Source organism: Apostichopus japonicus, chromosome 20 (assembly GCF_037975245.1).
Source record: "Apostichopus japonicus isolate 1M-3 chromosome 20, ASM3797524v1, whole genome shotgun sequence".
Classification (NCBI taxonomy): Eukaryota; Metazoa; Echinodermata; class Holothuroidea; order Aspidochirotida; family Stichopodidae; genus Apostichopus; species Apostichopus japonicus.
In genome coordinates, this window is record NC_092580.1 from 4,417,820 (window position 1) to 4,430,516 (window position 12,697).

At 37.2% G+C, this 12,697-nt stretch overlaps 1 protein-coding gene across 8 annotated transcripts in view; it reads left to right on the forward strand.

Moving 5' to 3' along the window:
- The window catches only part of LOC139962175 (voltage-dependent calcium channel subunit alpha-2/delta-1-like), a 71,489-nt gene that overhangs the window by 25,151 nt on the left and 33,641 nt on the right, over positions 1-12,697 (forward strand). For 5 of the 8 annotated variants that reach the window (XM_071962141.1, XM_071962140.1, XM_071962139.1 and 2 more), the window contains 7 exons: positions 558-707; positions 1,448-1,529; positions 2,508-2,557; positions 3,727-3,810; positions 4,296-4,355; positions 5,176-5,253; positions 7,607-7,636. In XM_071962141.1, the coding sequence (XP_071818242.1) occupies positions 558-707; positions 1,448-1,529; positions 2,508-2,557; positions 3,727-3,810; positions 4,296-4,355; positions 5,176-5,253; positions 7,607-7,636 (534 nt within the window). The remainder of the gene's footprint in view (positions 1-557; positions 708-1,447; positions 1,530-2,507; positions 2,558-3,726; positions 3,811-4,295; positions 4,356-5,175; positions 5,254-7,606; positions 7,637-12,697) is intronic. The other 3 variants (XM_071962145.1, XM_071962142.1, XM_071962146.1) reach the window with 1 other exon arrangement.

Genomic DNA, 12,697 nt, shown 5'->3' on the forward strand with positions numbered 1-12,697 from the left:
CCATCTGTGGGGTTTGTAAAACCAAAAATTTTCTTCAACGCTCCGCGCCAGCCAATGGTGGTGGTCCGCTCAGATATTCGTGCCTACAACTTTCAAAATCTTGGCTACGCCCCTGATAGCTAGAGCTGAAAATGAAATATTTAGATGCTATCAGCAAAACTAGTTGACTAGTGTAAAATATATATATTGCTGTATTGCCTGTACATAAGAGATAAGGGCGAAGGGGAGGGGAGAGGGCAAGACCGCCTCTCCCCTTTGCACATACCAATGTCTGATGACAACCACTGACAATGTCTCCCAAAACCCTACAGTAGGAATGGGTTGTTTTTAATTTCATCTTCAAGACCCACACTTAAACAAGAATACTTTAGTGAGGCCAGAAGCAATTTAGGAAGAAAATAGTTTGGGTTGAGAGAAAAAATGTGTTACAATCACTTTTCTACTCGTATCGTAAAATGTGTTTAAATTTCTGAATTCTGCCTCTATCTTGAGTATGACATGTTGTCAAGGAGGTTCCTGATTGGTTTATTACTTTCCCTGTGTCATTCTTCAAACAGTTTAAAGTCACAGAAGACAAGGACGCCAAAGACAACAATAACCAAGGAGCGAACTGTATCCGAGCCATCATGATATTTACTGACGGAGGTAGAGAAATGGCCAGAGAAACCTTGGAAGAAAGAAACAAAGATGAAAATGGCAATCGATGGGTGAGTGGAAAAGGAATCGTGAAATAAACTCATAACCAAAAGATATATAAAAAAACATCGTTAATTTGGTGAAGACATCAGGTGAAAAACATGTTAAACCGAAAGCGAATAGTAAACTTAAAAAGGAGACACAAACCTCACGTGGCATCATTATTGGGTCCATGTGATATCACAGATTTATGTTTCTTTACACACAAGGGGCAGGACTTGATCAAGTCAAAATACTTGGGCAAGCAGACTTAATTAAGTGGAAAGACTTAATAGTCTAAATATGATATCATCGAGCCATTTACTTCAATTTTTGTTTTCTTATTTTCTTCTTCTTTATTTATGACATTGTTTATATTTTTGTTACGGACACATGGCTTTTGCAAATGGTGAATTAGGAAATATATATATATATATGAACTATATCTTGGCAATGCAGGGTTGCAGAATCGAGAATACTTTTGACTTTCTACCTTGAAATTACAAAGGAGCAAAACAGAAATAAAAGTAAGAACTATCAGATTCTAGTGGAGCTATGACATCACAGTTTTACAAAATGATAGCTCCAGACCCCCCCTCTCCCACTCCCTGGATTGGCACCTGGTCAGCCATTGGTCTAGCGACAAGAGTTTTAGTTTTGTGACACTGCTTATTTGACTTTCATTTACTTTCATCTCGCAAGTAAAAAGATTTTGAAATGTATCTTCTTTATTCTGTTTATATTGAACCGATCTCCTGGTTTTTCTCGATAGGTGAGGATATTTGTTTATAATGTTGGAACAGATTCGATGGTACCCAGCGATGGTGTGAAGTCAATGGCATGTGAAAATGATGGTAAGGTTCTTTCCACTATTATCGTATATCTTTATGGCTGCAGACTTTAATTGTCTTCGCCTTGGAGTCATTTTCTGCACGACATGTTACCTGGCCGTTAGCCTTAACTAAAACTGGGAGGGAAGATATATTGTCCAAGTGAGGCAGCTGAGATTGGGAAAATTATGTCACTTGGGCACCTTTTAAAAAATCTTCATTTTTTTCCTGAAATATTTTATGAAAAAGGGAAACTACATTATGTTTCATCCAATAATTTCTTTGGGCCCTGGGACTGTGTGTCTAATGATGTTCAACGACTGGCCACTATGTCTGAAATGGCCAACCAATGGTCAAACACTGGCCAATAACCAATGGCCATAAACTATTGGCCAGTATGTCTGAAATGGCCAACCACTGGCCAATATGTCTGAAATGGCCAATAACCAATGGTCAACCACTGGTCAATATGTCTGAAATGGCCAATAACCAATGGCCAATATGTCTGAAATGGCCAACCACTGGCCAATATGAATTTTGTAGAACTTTTGCTGTATAACTGCTACAAATGCGAGGGATCCATACAAGACTAATAAAGGAACGATAATGCCCCGGTAATAAAAAAAATCTTTTGGTGCTCTCCAGCAAACTCACACTATAATGTAACTCAGTATAAATATAACTTGAAGGATCAGAAATCAGACACCATATTTTTGTAGTTTCTGGAGATAAAAAAAGTCCCCCCAGAATTTAGCAGATACTCTTGGTAATTTTTAATAATCAAATTTTTAATCGATGACAAAGTTGATGGAGGTAATAAGTTTGATTATTTTCTAGAAGGAAGGAAAAATCCACTGTAACAAAAGAGACCTTGCAGTTTATCTTGGCTTTCAAAAGGTTATCGTGATCTCAACCGTTTGTAATTTAAACTTCTTCTTTTTTTCTTTTCTGTGAATATCTGAAACTTTATTTTACACATTTAATCTGTGTTCCGTCCATCAGGTTTCTTCAGCAACATCAGATCTTTCGGGGCAGTGCGTCTAACAACTCTGGTGAGTTTGTTATTTAACTTTAACTGCTGCTGTTTAGTTGCTTAAATTAATTCACGCAAACATGCAAGACTCACAAGATGGCAGAGTATGTTGTACACCCCTGGTTTGGTAGTACAAGTAGCAAGAAGTGTATAGTGATAGTACACTGGTGACTCTTCAAAGTGTGTTACTGCCATCCTGAAAGTAATGCCCTCACCCAACCCCCACCCTTATCCCCACCACATCCCCCACTGCCCTATTTTGGATACTCAACTCTACCGTTGTGACCTAGTCTACGATAGTTGTTAATATCCCGTAGTCTTTAGACCAACCCCTGCGCACCGAACGACTGCTTTCTCGTTTAACGACCGTGTGCTGGTTTACGTCACATGCAAACTTATGTTTCTGTGATTGGCTGCACTAGTTAAGACTGGGTAGTCTCAGTCATGAACTGCAGCACACCAATCGACTGTCAGTCGGGGTTAATGTTACCTGTCCAGATTTCTGGCTGACCCAACTTTAAACTGGCAAAACCTTGATCAGTCTTAGTCTTAATCACATGCACTTTGCCCGGGGTTACCCAAGATTTTCCTCTTCATGGCGGTCGAGTCGAGGTCAAGTAAAGTCTAGTCAAGTCGAGTCAGGTCGTGATCAGTCTTGCAGTGTGCGTCATGCTTTAGAAGACTTTGGAGGGTCGGAACCATTAGGAAAGTGTTTTGAATACCTTTAGCAAAGTTTATTGTGACCTAAAATGTAGAGGTACTCTTATAGATAACTTTAATTATGCCCTGTATGAGGAGTAGGAGAAGGAGTAGTGGGAGTAGGAGGAGAAAGAGGAGGAGGAGAAAGTGGTTTACATCTTTGTCCATTTCAGAAGTTTCTCATAATAGAATAGATTTGGTATAATTTTGCAGCTCCTTCTTTTCTTGTATTTCAAATCACCTGTCAAGTTGGGCTTTCACCTGTTTCCCTACCACTTCCACAATTTGTTTTCCCTCAATTGTATTTTTAAGTTGAATTGAGTAAGTGCCACAGTTTATAGTCAAACTTTGTTTTGGTTTAAAATATCTTTGTATTTTGAGTATTAAGTGAAAGGCAATTTAGTGTAATAGTCTTTCACAAACTCTGTTCAATCTGTCACTCAAACATGATTTCATTTTGATCCATTGCCATTGTATTCAATCGTACAGGATTATGTGCCCGTCCTGAGCAGACCGATGGTCTTGAGTGATGAGAAAAACTTCCAGTGGTCAGACATCTACCTGGATGCCTTGGTAAGTAACTAATAAATATCAGCAGATCTTGTCCGAGAATCCTATTCTCTACCAGTTAATGGAGAGGCAGTTTAATATCCATATTCCTATCCCATGGAACTTGTTATGGCTTGGGAGGGGATATATGGTTGGAACTAAAGATATCGAATATGGGGACATATTCAAGCTTAAAGTTAATCATAAATTGCTCAAGCCACACATTTTATAAATGGCAATGAGTTATAGTAAACTTTCCCAAAAAGGTTGTTGTTTAAATGATGTGGGTGGGGGATAATATCCACTCCCTACACCTCTTGACCTGCCTTTCAGCCATCCCCCAACCCCCCCCCCTCCCGTACCCTAAAAAATTACTGGATTTAATTATAAAATCTCAACTTCTCATGACAAGTTTTGTTACTTGGTTTATTACATTTTAAGAAAACTAAACTTATTTGGTAATGAATGTAGAACTTTAAACTGTATATTGTTTTGCACTTTTTGCACAGGGTCTTGGCATGATGACAACTCTCACACAACCAGTTTACAGCAAGACGAAAAACGGTTCAGTATGTAGCAATCCCTATTATTCATCATTATTATTCACAACGGGGAAAAACCCCAATATCCTGAGCTACCCCATGGGGCATACTTTCCCCTCCTTCTCTAACCCCCTAGGAAACATTAGGAAGTGTATTTAAACAAGTGTGGGGCTTTGTGGGCAAAGGGAGAATAACTAAACGTGACAAAGTACTGAGAAAAACTTATAGTGCATTGCTAAGTATACTTTGGGCTCCTGAGCTTTTTAAAAAGTCAGTCTTTTGTGATTTGAAATCTATTTCTTAATATCCCTGAAAAGTTTGCTTGATGTACAGACCATTTGTAGTGAAAATGATTTTTTTTTTTCACCTGTCAAAAAAAAGAGGGTCAAACATTACGTGTACTTCCCCTTTAGTGACTTTGAAAGGGACCTTTAATATTCACTCGAGCACACAAACTGAAAAACAGTTGAGTTACTCAGGGAGGTAATTAAGGACCATATTGTAAAGGAGGTCAGCATCTCATGACTACAGTCTTAAAAGGTAGAGGCTGATATTGTCTAGATAATTTTAAGCAGGTGAAGTTGAAGGAGTACAAAGCCGCCGCCTCATTGTTAAAATAAAAAACGAGGAAAGATGGAACATGTGACACTGAAGTTTTGGCAGATTTAACATCCAGACACTTTCTCAAGAACTGGCCCGACATGGGGGAGTACGCCAAAATGAACGGCTAAAAAGTTTTTAGAAATGGCCAAAATATTCCATGGCAACCCGTTCTGCTGTCGGTTGGTTACCCTCTGAAGACTTTCTACAGTTGTTTAATTTAATTCGCTTTGCTTTCTTTTCATAGCTGACGGAAGAGCTCCTGGGTGTGGTAGGAACAGACATCACTACGAAGAATATGGCAGAGACAGTACCACAGAGAAAGGTAGGCCAGATCAGCAAGAGAGAGGTTGTATGCAGCAGCCATATGTCTCCAGCAGGTTAAATTGTTTTTTTTAGTGTACAGTCCAGCCTGTGAATCTCTCATTGAAGTATTACCTGGAGGGACCACCACACGTTTCATACTATTTTGCTTCATCATCATGATCTTCCTGTTAGTTGAGTAGTTTCTGCTCTTGATAATTGTTTAATAGTTTTTGAGTTGTAGTAGTAGTTTTGTATATTTCATGGAAATTTTGTTTCTTTCAACCTGTAGTTTTAATGTAGAAAACAAATGCTACACATAGTCAGGATTGAATTCAAAGAATATGAGAAGGGAAACTGACCATCGCAATAATAAATAAAAATAGGTTGCTCTGTTTTCCAATAAATCAAATTTATAGTCGCAACACAAGTAATCTGTCCCCTTCCTGTTTCCCTCCATCTCCTCACCCCATCCAAGAAAAAGCAAAGCAAGACCATTTCTGTTTGAAAATTAATTGCAGTAGAATAAATATGAATACCCCCCTCCCCAACCTTTCGTTTCTTGACTGTGTTTGCATGCCCCACACTCTATGCCGCCATGAATTCTTATAGAAAAGTTTTAATTTTATATCTTTTCACTACCACTATAACGAATTAGATTAGACATGAGCATGGTATTGTAGCCTTTTATAGTCTTTTCAAACAGCTGTTTGTGATCAGATTTTCCCGCTCTCTTTCATATCTTCGATCGATCAAAACGTTTCTCTTTGCTCGGAAAGTGGTTTGTTTCTATATTGACGTCAGACCCCGTACGGTGGATCAGTATAAACTATCGGTCATGGGTCCGTTGCTAAATATTACTTTCATACCAGATTAAAACGCTCCAATATAAACAAGTGATACTCTAGGACTTCTCGCCCCAAATTAACAGCTCATGACTTAATATATGTAAATATGCATAGTAGGATGTTTGTTCAAAACTAAAACATAAACATGGCAAACCTAATGATTAAATGATGACTTAAGTAGGACACATGATGAGGACATGTGATGAGGACATGTGATGAGGACACATGATGAGGACACATGACGAGGACACATGACGAGGACACATGACGAGGACACATGACGAGGACACATGACAAGGACACATGACGAGGACACATGACGAGGACACATGACGAGGACACATGACGTACAAACATCAGTTGGGGACAGTAAAATTGTCAAATTGAACATGTACTCTTGACTAGAAAACAAAACAGGGACACTGTTTTTTTAATTTTTTTTTATTAAGAAAGATCTTTTTGCTATTTAATGTTAGTGCAGCTGTTTTTGTTTTTGTAGAGAGGATTCATGAAAACAGTCTACTCTCAAGTCAAAGTTCTAGTGACCTGATTGGACTCCCTGAATCCTGCAAGCATTACGATTATGATTGTTTTACATCAAAATCTTTAGTACCGCAATGTAGCAGGTAAATCTGCCTCACAGATAACGATACGGCCAGATATCAATTAGTAATGACCAACTGTGATCACAAGTAACTTGTACTAACTTGTGGCTGTCAAACAGATATTGCTCTTCTATGGTGTCTGTGATATCACCACACACAACAACATTTAAGGTATTAAACCCAAAGCCTCAAATATGTACAGAGAAGGAATAAAAATATTTAAGAAAACGTGAAATGCAAGTCAATTTCGTTTTATTATGCACATGCTGCAACCGTTTCAGAAAAATCGGCCTTCTTTAATAGGCGGTAAATTGTCAAATTAAAATTCAGAATGACCTTTTCAAAGTTGAGTCACCACTAGGTATGGCTGACAGTCACTTTGCGAGGTCATTTCTACCCTAACTGGTTTACCATCGTTTGTTCTATTTTAATTAGCCGTCTTTTCAAAGTGACATAGATTCCTCAACATCTGTGATTGTGTTCAAACAATAAGAAAGCTTACCCAGCACCAGCTACTTTGATGTAAATTTAACTTGTACATTTCATGCTGCCAATGTATCACACACCCCCCTGCCAGAAATGGCCTTTTTTGTTCTCCTTCTTTTAATCGTTCCATTCTTTGAACCATGACTTGATTGTTTGTTTTAAAAAAAAAAAAAAATTGTTAGTAGATTTTTTTATTGTTTTTATTTCAGTCAGTATAGTTCCCTCTGCCAGCAGTCACAGATAATTTTTATTGGTCACTCGCATCAAAGCTTGTCCTTAGACAGAACATAAAATACATAGGAATAATTGACTGCTAGAATGACTTGCTAGTAGTATTCTTCTGCTCATCAATGGGGTGCATGCATGTAGACCGAGGCGTCGCTCTCTCTCTGTGTGTCTTTCAGAACCAATCATCCATCTGCTTTCTCTCCCTCAGCCTTCGTACAATGCAATTTTCAATCGGCCAGTAAGTTTGTAGCAAATATTCAAATTTCCCAAATCCCTCCCTCTAACCTACATCTCCTCGTTTGTCGTGTGTCAAAACATGTGTCGTGTCGTCGCTTTCTCTGTGGTGTTTTTCGATCGATTCCGTTTCCTTGGTTTTGAATTCAGTTGTGTCTTCTATATATTTTTATTTATTTTGTTTTTTAACATATTTTCTTGGTCATTTTCTTGCATGCAATATTGTATATCATGCATGCAAATATTTCTTAGCAAATCCTCACCAGGCTCTGATTAGTCAGGGTTCACTCACGCTCTGTGGGTTGTTACATGCGTCTTTGATTTTCTTCTCATGCAACTTTAATACAACAGGCTGACAGAAAGGCCATTATTTTGACACTGATATTGTCTTTTTCTGCCTTGAGCCCCAGTTTGATGATATTTATTAAAAACTACGCCCACATGGTCCGTGCTCGCCAGCATCACCAATTCTGCCGCTGAGAGCGAAAGTAGAAGTCAAACATAGGAATGAGTTGATGAAAATATTTTGTCCGTTTGCATGGGCGTCAACAGGTGGGGGACGGGGGGGGACATGTCCCCCCACTTTCAAAAGTGGAGGGGATATCATATCATTTGTCCCCCCACTTTTCAGAGCAGTTATTAAAAAAATCACATGCATATGCGCGATTTTCTATCACAATTGCTGAGCTGATTCAAGTAGAATCTAACTTAAGAATCATTATCAATAAATTGCACTGGAAATTAGAACAGTGCTTGGCCCTTTATCCCCCTTCCTCTGATATTCACCCTCCCCACTTCGTCCGAGACCTCTGATAAAAGTTTGTGCGATGTTTGAACGATGTTTTAGAGTGTTTTGTGGAAGCACCCCTTCTCGCCAGAAATGGAATTCCCCTTGCCCTACACTGTGAATCAGAGAAAACGACGCATTTCAACTTGAAAACAAGTCGAAGACCCCACCAGGAAGGTAATATCATATATTTTAGGCCCTACAGACAGTATTCTGCCTGTATGCAGGGTATTATATGATACCAAACTACCGAAAATATTTCGTTTGAGATGGACGCTGTGTAATTCGTTTCCCTTGGTGTCAGAACGGCATCTTTCTACCAGTACTTTGTCGGAATTTAGTTTTGTGAGACAAAATTTCTCCTCACAGATCTGGTTCTGATGTAACTAAAAACGACTCAGGAAGGCCGTCTCCTGCGATCTAGGGGGTCTTATGTACCCAAAATTCTCTGGTACGCTACGCGCCAACCAATGGTGGCGCTCCGCTTAGATAGTATAGTGTCCCCCCCACTTTCTGAAACCTGCTGACGCCCATGTCCGTTTGGTTTTATGTTCAAAGAGAAAGATGAGAAGATGGAAAGATAAAAAATATGACCAACTCAGAGATGGGATGTTTGCTGATTAGTGTTAACAACCATGGATTAATGGCTGGCTTTTGCAGCTTAATTGAGTGACGTTGGAAAGTTGAGTAAAGATTTATTTCAGGAGGTAACAGAATTGCCATAATAGCTGGAAATGTCGCAACACTGTAATTTGGAGGAAGAGAGCTACAATAGGCTCCTCCTTTCATTAACAAAAAGATAAGTTTGTGGAAACAAGATTTCCTTCTTTGTTTACATAAAATCTAAAACCCAGTAGTACTATTAAACCTAATTTTAATGCTTTCTAAAGATGGCCTAGCTGTGGATGTCAGTTTGATTTTTGCTAGAATTCCAAATATTGAGTATAAATATCGTAAATCAATGGCAATTTTGGTATTTCTGTGCCAACTGTCTTTGGTCTAGAAAGCTGAGAGGATCAAATTGTTCACTATAGTGAGATGGAAAAAGAACATATTAAAGAGAAAATGTGGACAAACGCGTGACCAATCACAGAAGGGGAATGCCAACTAATTTTGCTCCTGTCCATTTATATACACTACGCTTCCTTCATACTCTCCATTTATTTTATAATTTTGCCCGCATCCTCTTCCTGCCCAAAGGATTGACTTTTATTTACTCATTCATGCAATATACTCTTTTTTTCCCTTTTCAAATATATATATATATTTAACACATTTTCAAATTTATGCAGTTCCCGCACATTAACAGATGGTGTACCTTTGGATAATATTCATAAAACAAATTGGAAAATGTTGATAACTTTCCCAAAACCACGTAAACTAGATCCAGGTTAATGGGCATTTATTTTCAGGTCCTTGCAGGGTATTTTGTGCACGTATTACTTAGTTTGTAATGAATATGCATCATATAGAAGAAAGTAACAAAGATGAAATAACATCACAAGTGTTTGTATTGAGTAACGAAATGCAGTGTAAAATTCACGTAAAAATTAATAGTGTTTTAATTCCATATTCCCTTCCTATACACTGCGCCATCTTATTACCAAACGTAATTTAAGTCATTGCGTATTATGAATGAATAGATACACGAATAATAAATTAAATATCAAATCAAAACTGGTCCAGTAGGTCTAAGTCAGTGATGACAGTTAAAGAAATGATATGTTATTTGTTATCCCTTAACCCGTAGATTGAAATATGACAGTTACTACCCCAAAAAATTGATACATATTTTTTTTCGCAGCAAGTAATTTGATTTAGTTTTAATGCAGAATTCGAAATTATCAAAAGTGAACATACAAAAGGATCAAATTGTTTGTGTTTAGTGCCAGGTAAATCAATCCCCCACCCCCTCCCCCCAAAAAAACTTTCAAATGGGTAGTACACAATATAAGATTTTTAAGGATGTAAAGACTTGATTTACATGTTTGAATTTGATCAGTAATCGGCAAATCAAGTGAGAGATGAACTCTTTATGATTCTGCATGACCAACCTATACCACTGATTACTGTGATGGCAGAATTGTTAGAATTTGTCGTAACCTACGGAATAGGGATGCACCGGATCCAAAATTTTGAATCCGGCCGGAACCGGATTTTGCCGGATAGTACATGAAATCCGGCCAGACCGGATTTTTTCATTACACAAAGAAAATCATTACTAAGAAGTAGAAGTATGAAACAAGAAGCAAATCTTAGGTGAGGTATACGCATATTATAAAGAAGGTGAAATTAAGACCCCATTTATGAGATTAAATATGACTTGAAGTGGTGTAATCTACATTCTTTAATAAAATAACCACCATATAATTGTTGACAAGCTTGATACAGTATGTAAATTTGTTTGCTGGAAAAATACTGCATACTACCTATGAAGTTTGTTTTAAAACAGGAAGCTACATTTCAAATCTCATACTTTATACTGAATAAAAAGATAATTTAATTGTTGTAATAACACTACTATCTGGATTTACAGTAATTGTATTATTTTGGTTGATCTTTAGAAACAGTGGGTCAGACCATTGAGAAAATTAAATTAAACAAGTTAAACCTAATTTTTCCTTACTTTGAATGTTTTTATTAATTTTTGGAAATAGTTTACATTGATTTAAGTTAATACCAACACCTTTTTAAGGAATAATTCAGGCCAGATTTTGAAAAAGATCCGGCCGGATTTTGAAAAATATCCGGCCAGAACCGGATAATTGGTCACTATCCGGCCGGATAGTCCGGCCGGACCGGATATTCGGTGCATCCCGACTACGGAATGTGAACCACGACACAGTTCTATGACATTTTATATCTGCTCTTGCCGATTTAAAATGTGTAATAATTCCATTCCAAAGTTATCTCTCAAACCATATCGATTGATTTATAGTCACGTGACAATATCCCAATGTGTAGTAAAATCAACGAGGAAGATTTTGGAATTCATTTCATGGCCAAGATCCATCTATGAAGAGTCAAGGTGTAATATAATTTGAATGCATGAGAAAATTTGACCAGAATTTGTCTCCTCAATTTCTTTTCCTATCTAGAAAAAATACTACAAAGTGGTTCTTGGACATTATTTTTGTTCTATATAGCAATAAGTAAGCCGAAAGAAGATAGGAAATTGACTTAGTTTAATATATTTGAAAGCATGTTTAATTTATATGACAGTTATGTCATTCTTAATTCCTATCCTAGGAGAAGCTGGGCTTGATCTACTTGTAAGCCTTCCATATTTACATATTAGAATCTGAAAGAGACAGCAATGAACTTGAATTTAGCACCCTCTCCTGCAAACACGTATTTCGGGAGCATTTGATATATTTTTTATCATTTGAACCTTTCTGGTCCTTCGGCTACTTGAAGAGAGGTTTGAGTAGCTCCCAGATCATTTTTGCCCATTATATTTCTTTCTTAATTTCTTTAATTTCTTTTGGTGGATGGATTATTTTTTTTTTAATCCTGTGTTAATTCTTTGAAATTTGTTTCGATTTACTTTTTAAGTGTTGTATCCAGAGAAAATATGGAAGTCAGGCGTTAAGGTTTCCAATTTGTATGTCCCAAAAAAGAAGAAAGTTTTGTCCTTTTATTTTGGGGCTTTTTGAATATTCTTTTGCTCAGTATACAGAGGTGACCACTAATAATTCTAATCTTATATTGTTGCATGGCTTTTAGAAGGGCTAAATTGTGAAGGTTTTTAAGTCAATAAGTCATTTTCCCATTGCTTCATATTAGTAAAAGAATTTGATATTATTTTTTATGCTAATTTTGTGACTAATGTCTATGAATTGGAGTGCAATGTGCTGAATAAGTAATAAAGGCTGTAGCCATGTCTATCTGTTTTGATTGGTTGATTGAATCAATTTAGGCCTACTCACTAAGTTACCATAGCAACCCTGGAGGTAAGGGAAAAACCCCTTGCAGGTTGTTAAAAAAAAAGTGCTAAGCAGTTTGCCAAAAACCAAGTCGAATAATCCCTCATTATACAGAGGAAAAAAGGACACGTTAAAACTGTTTAAAGAATCCTAAAAATCTTTCAAATATTTTTGGAGACCAAATTATTGGAGAGAAATGTTCACATTTTAGTAAGTTTTCCTTTAAATTTTTTTTTTTATAAAGGAAGACCATATATCAAGGCCAAAACGAAATCTTAGCTTTGGACAGAAGAAGATGTTTGAGTTCGCAAATACTTTGACAATCGCTTCAAATATTTACCAAAAGTACAGT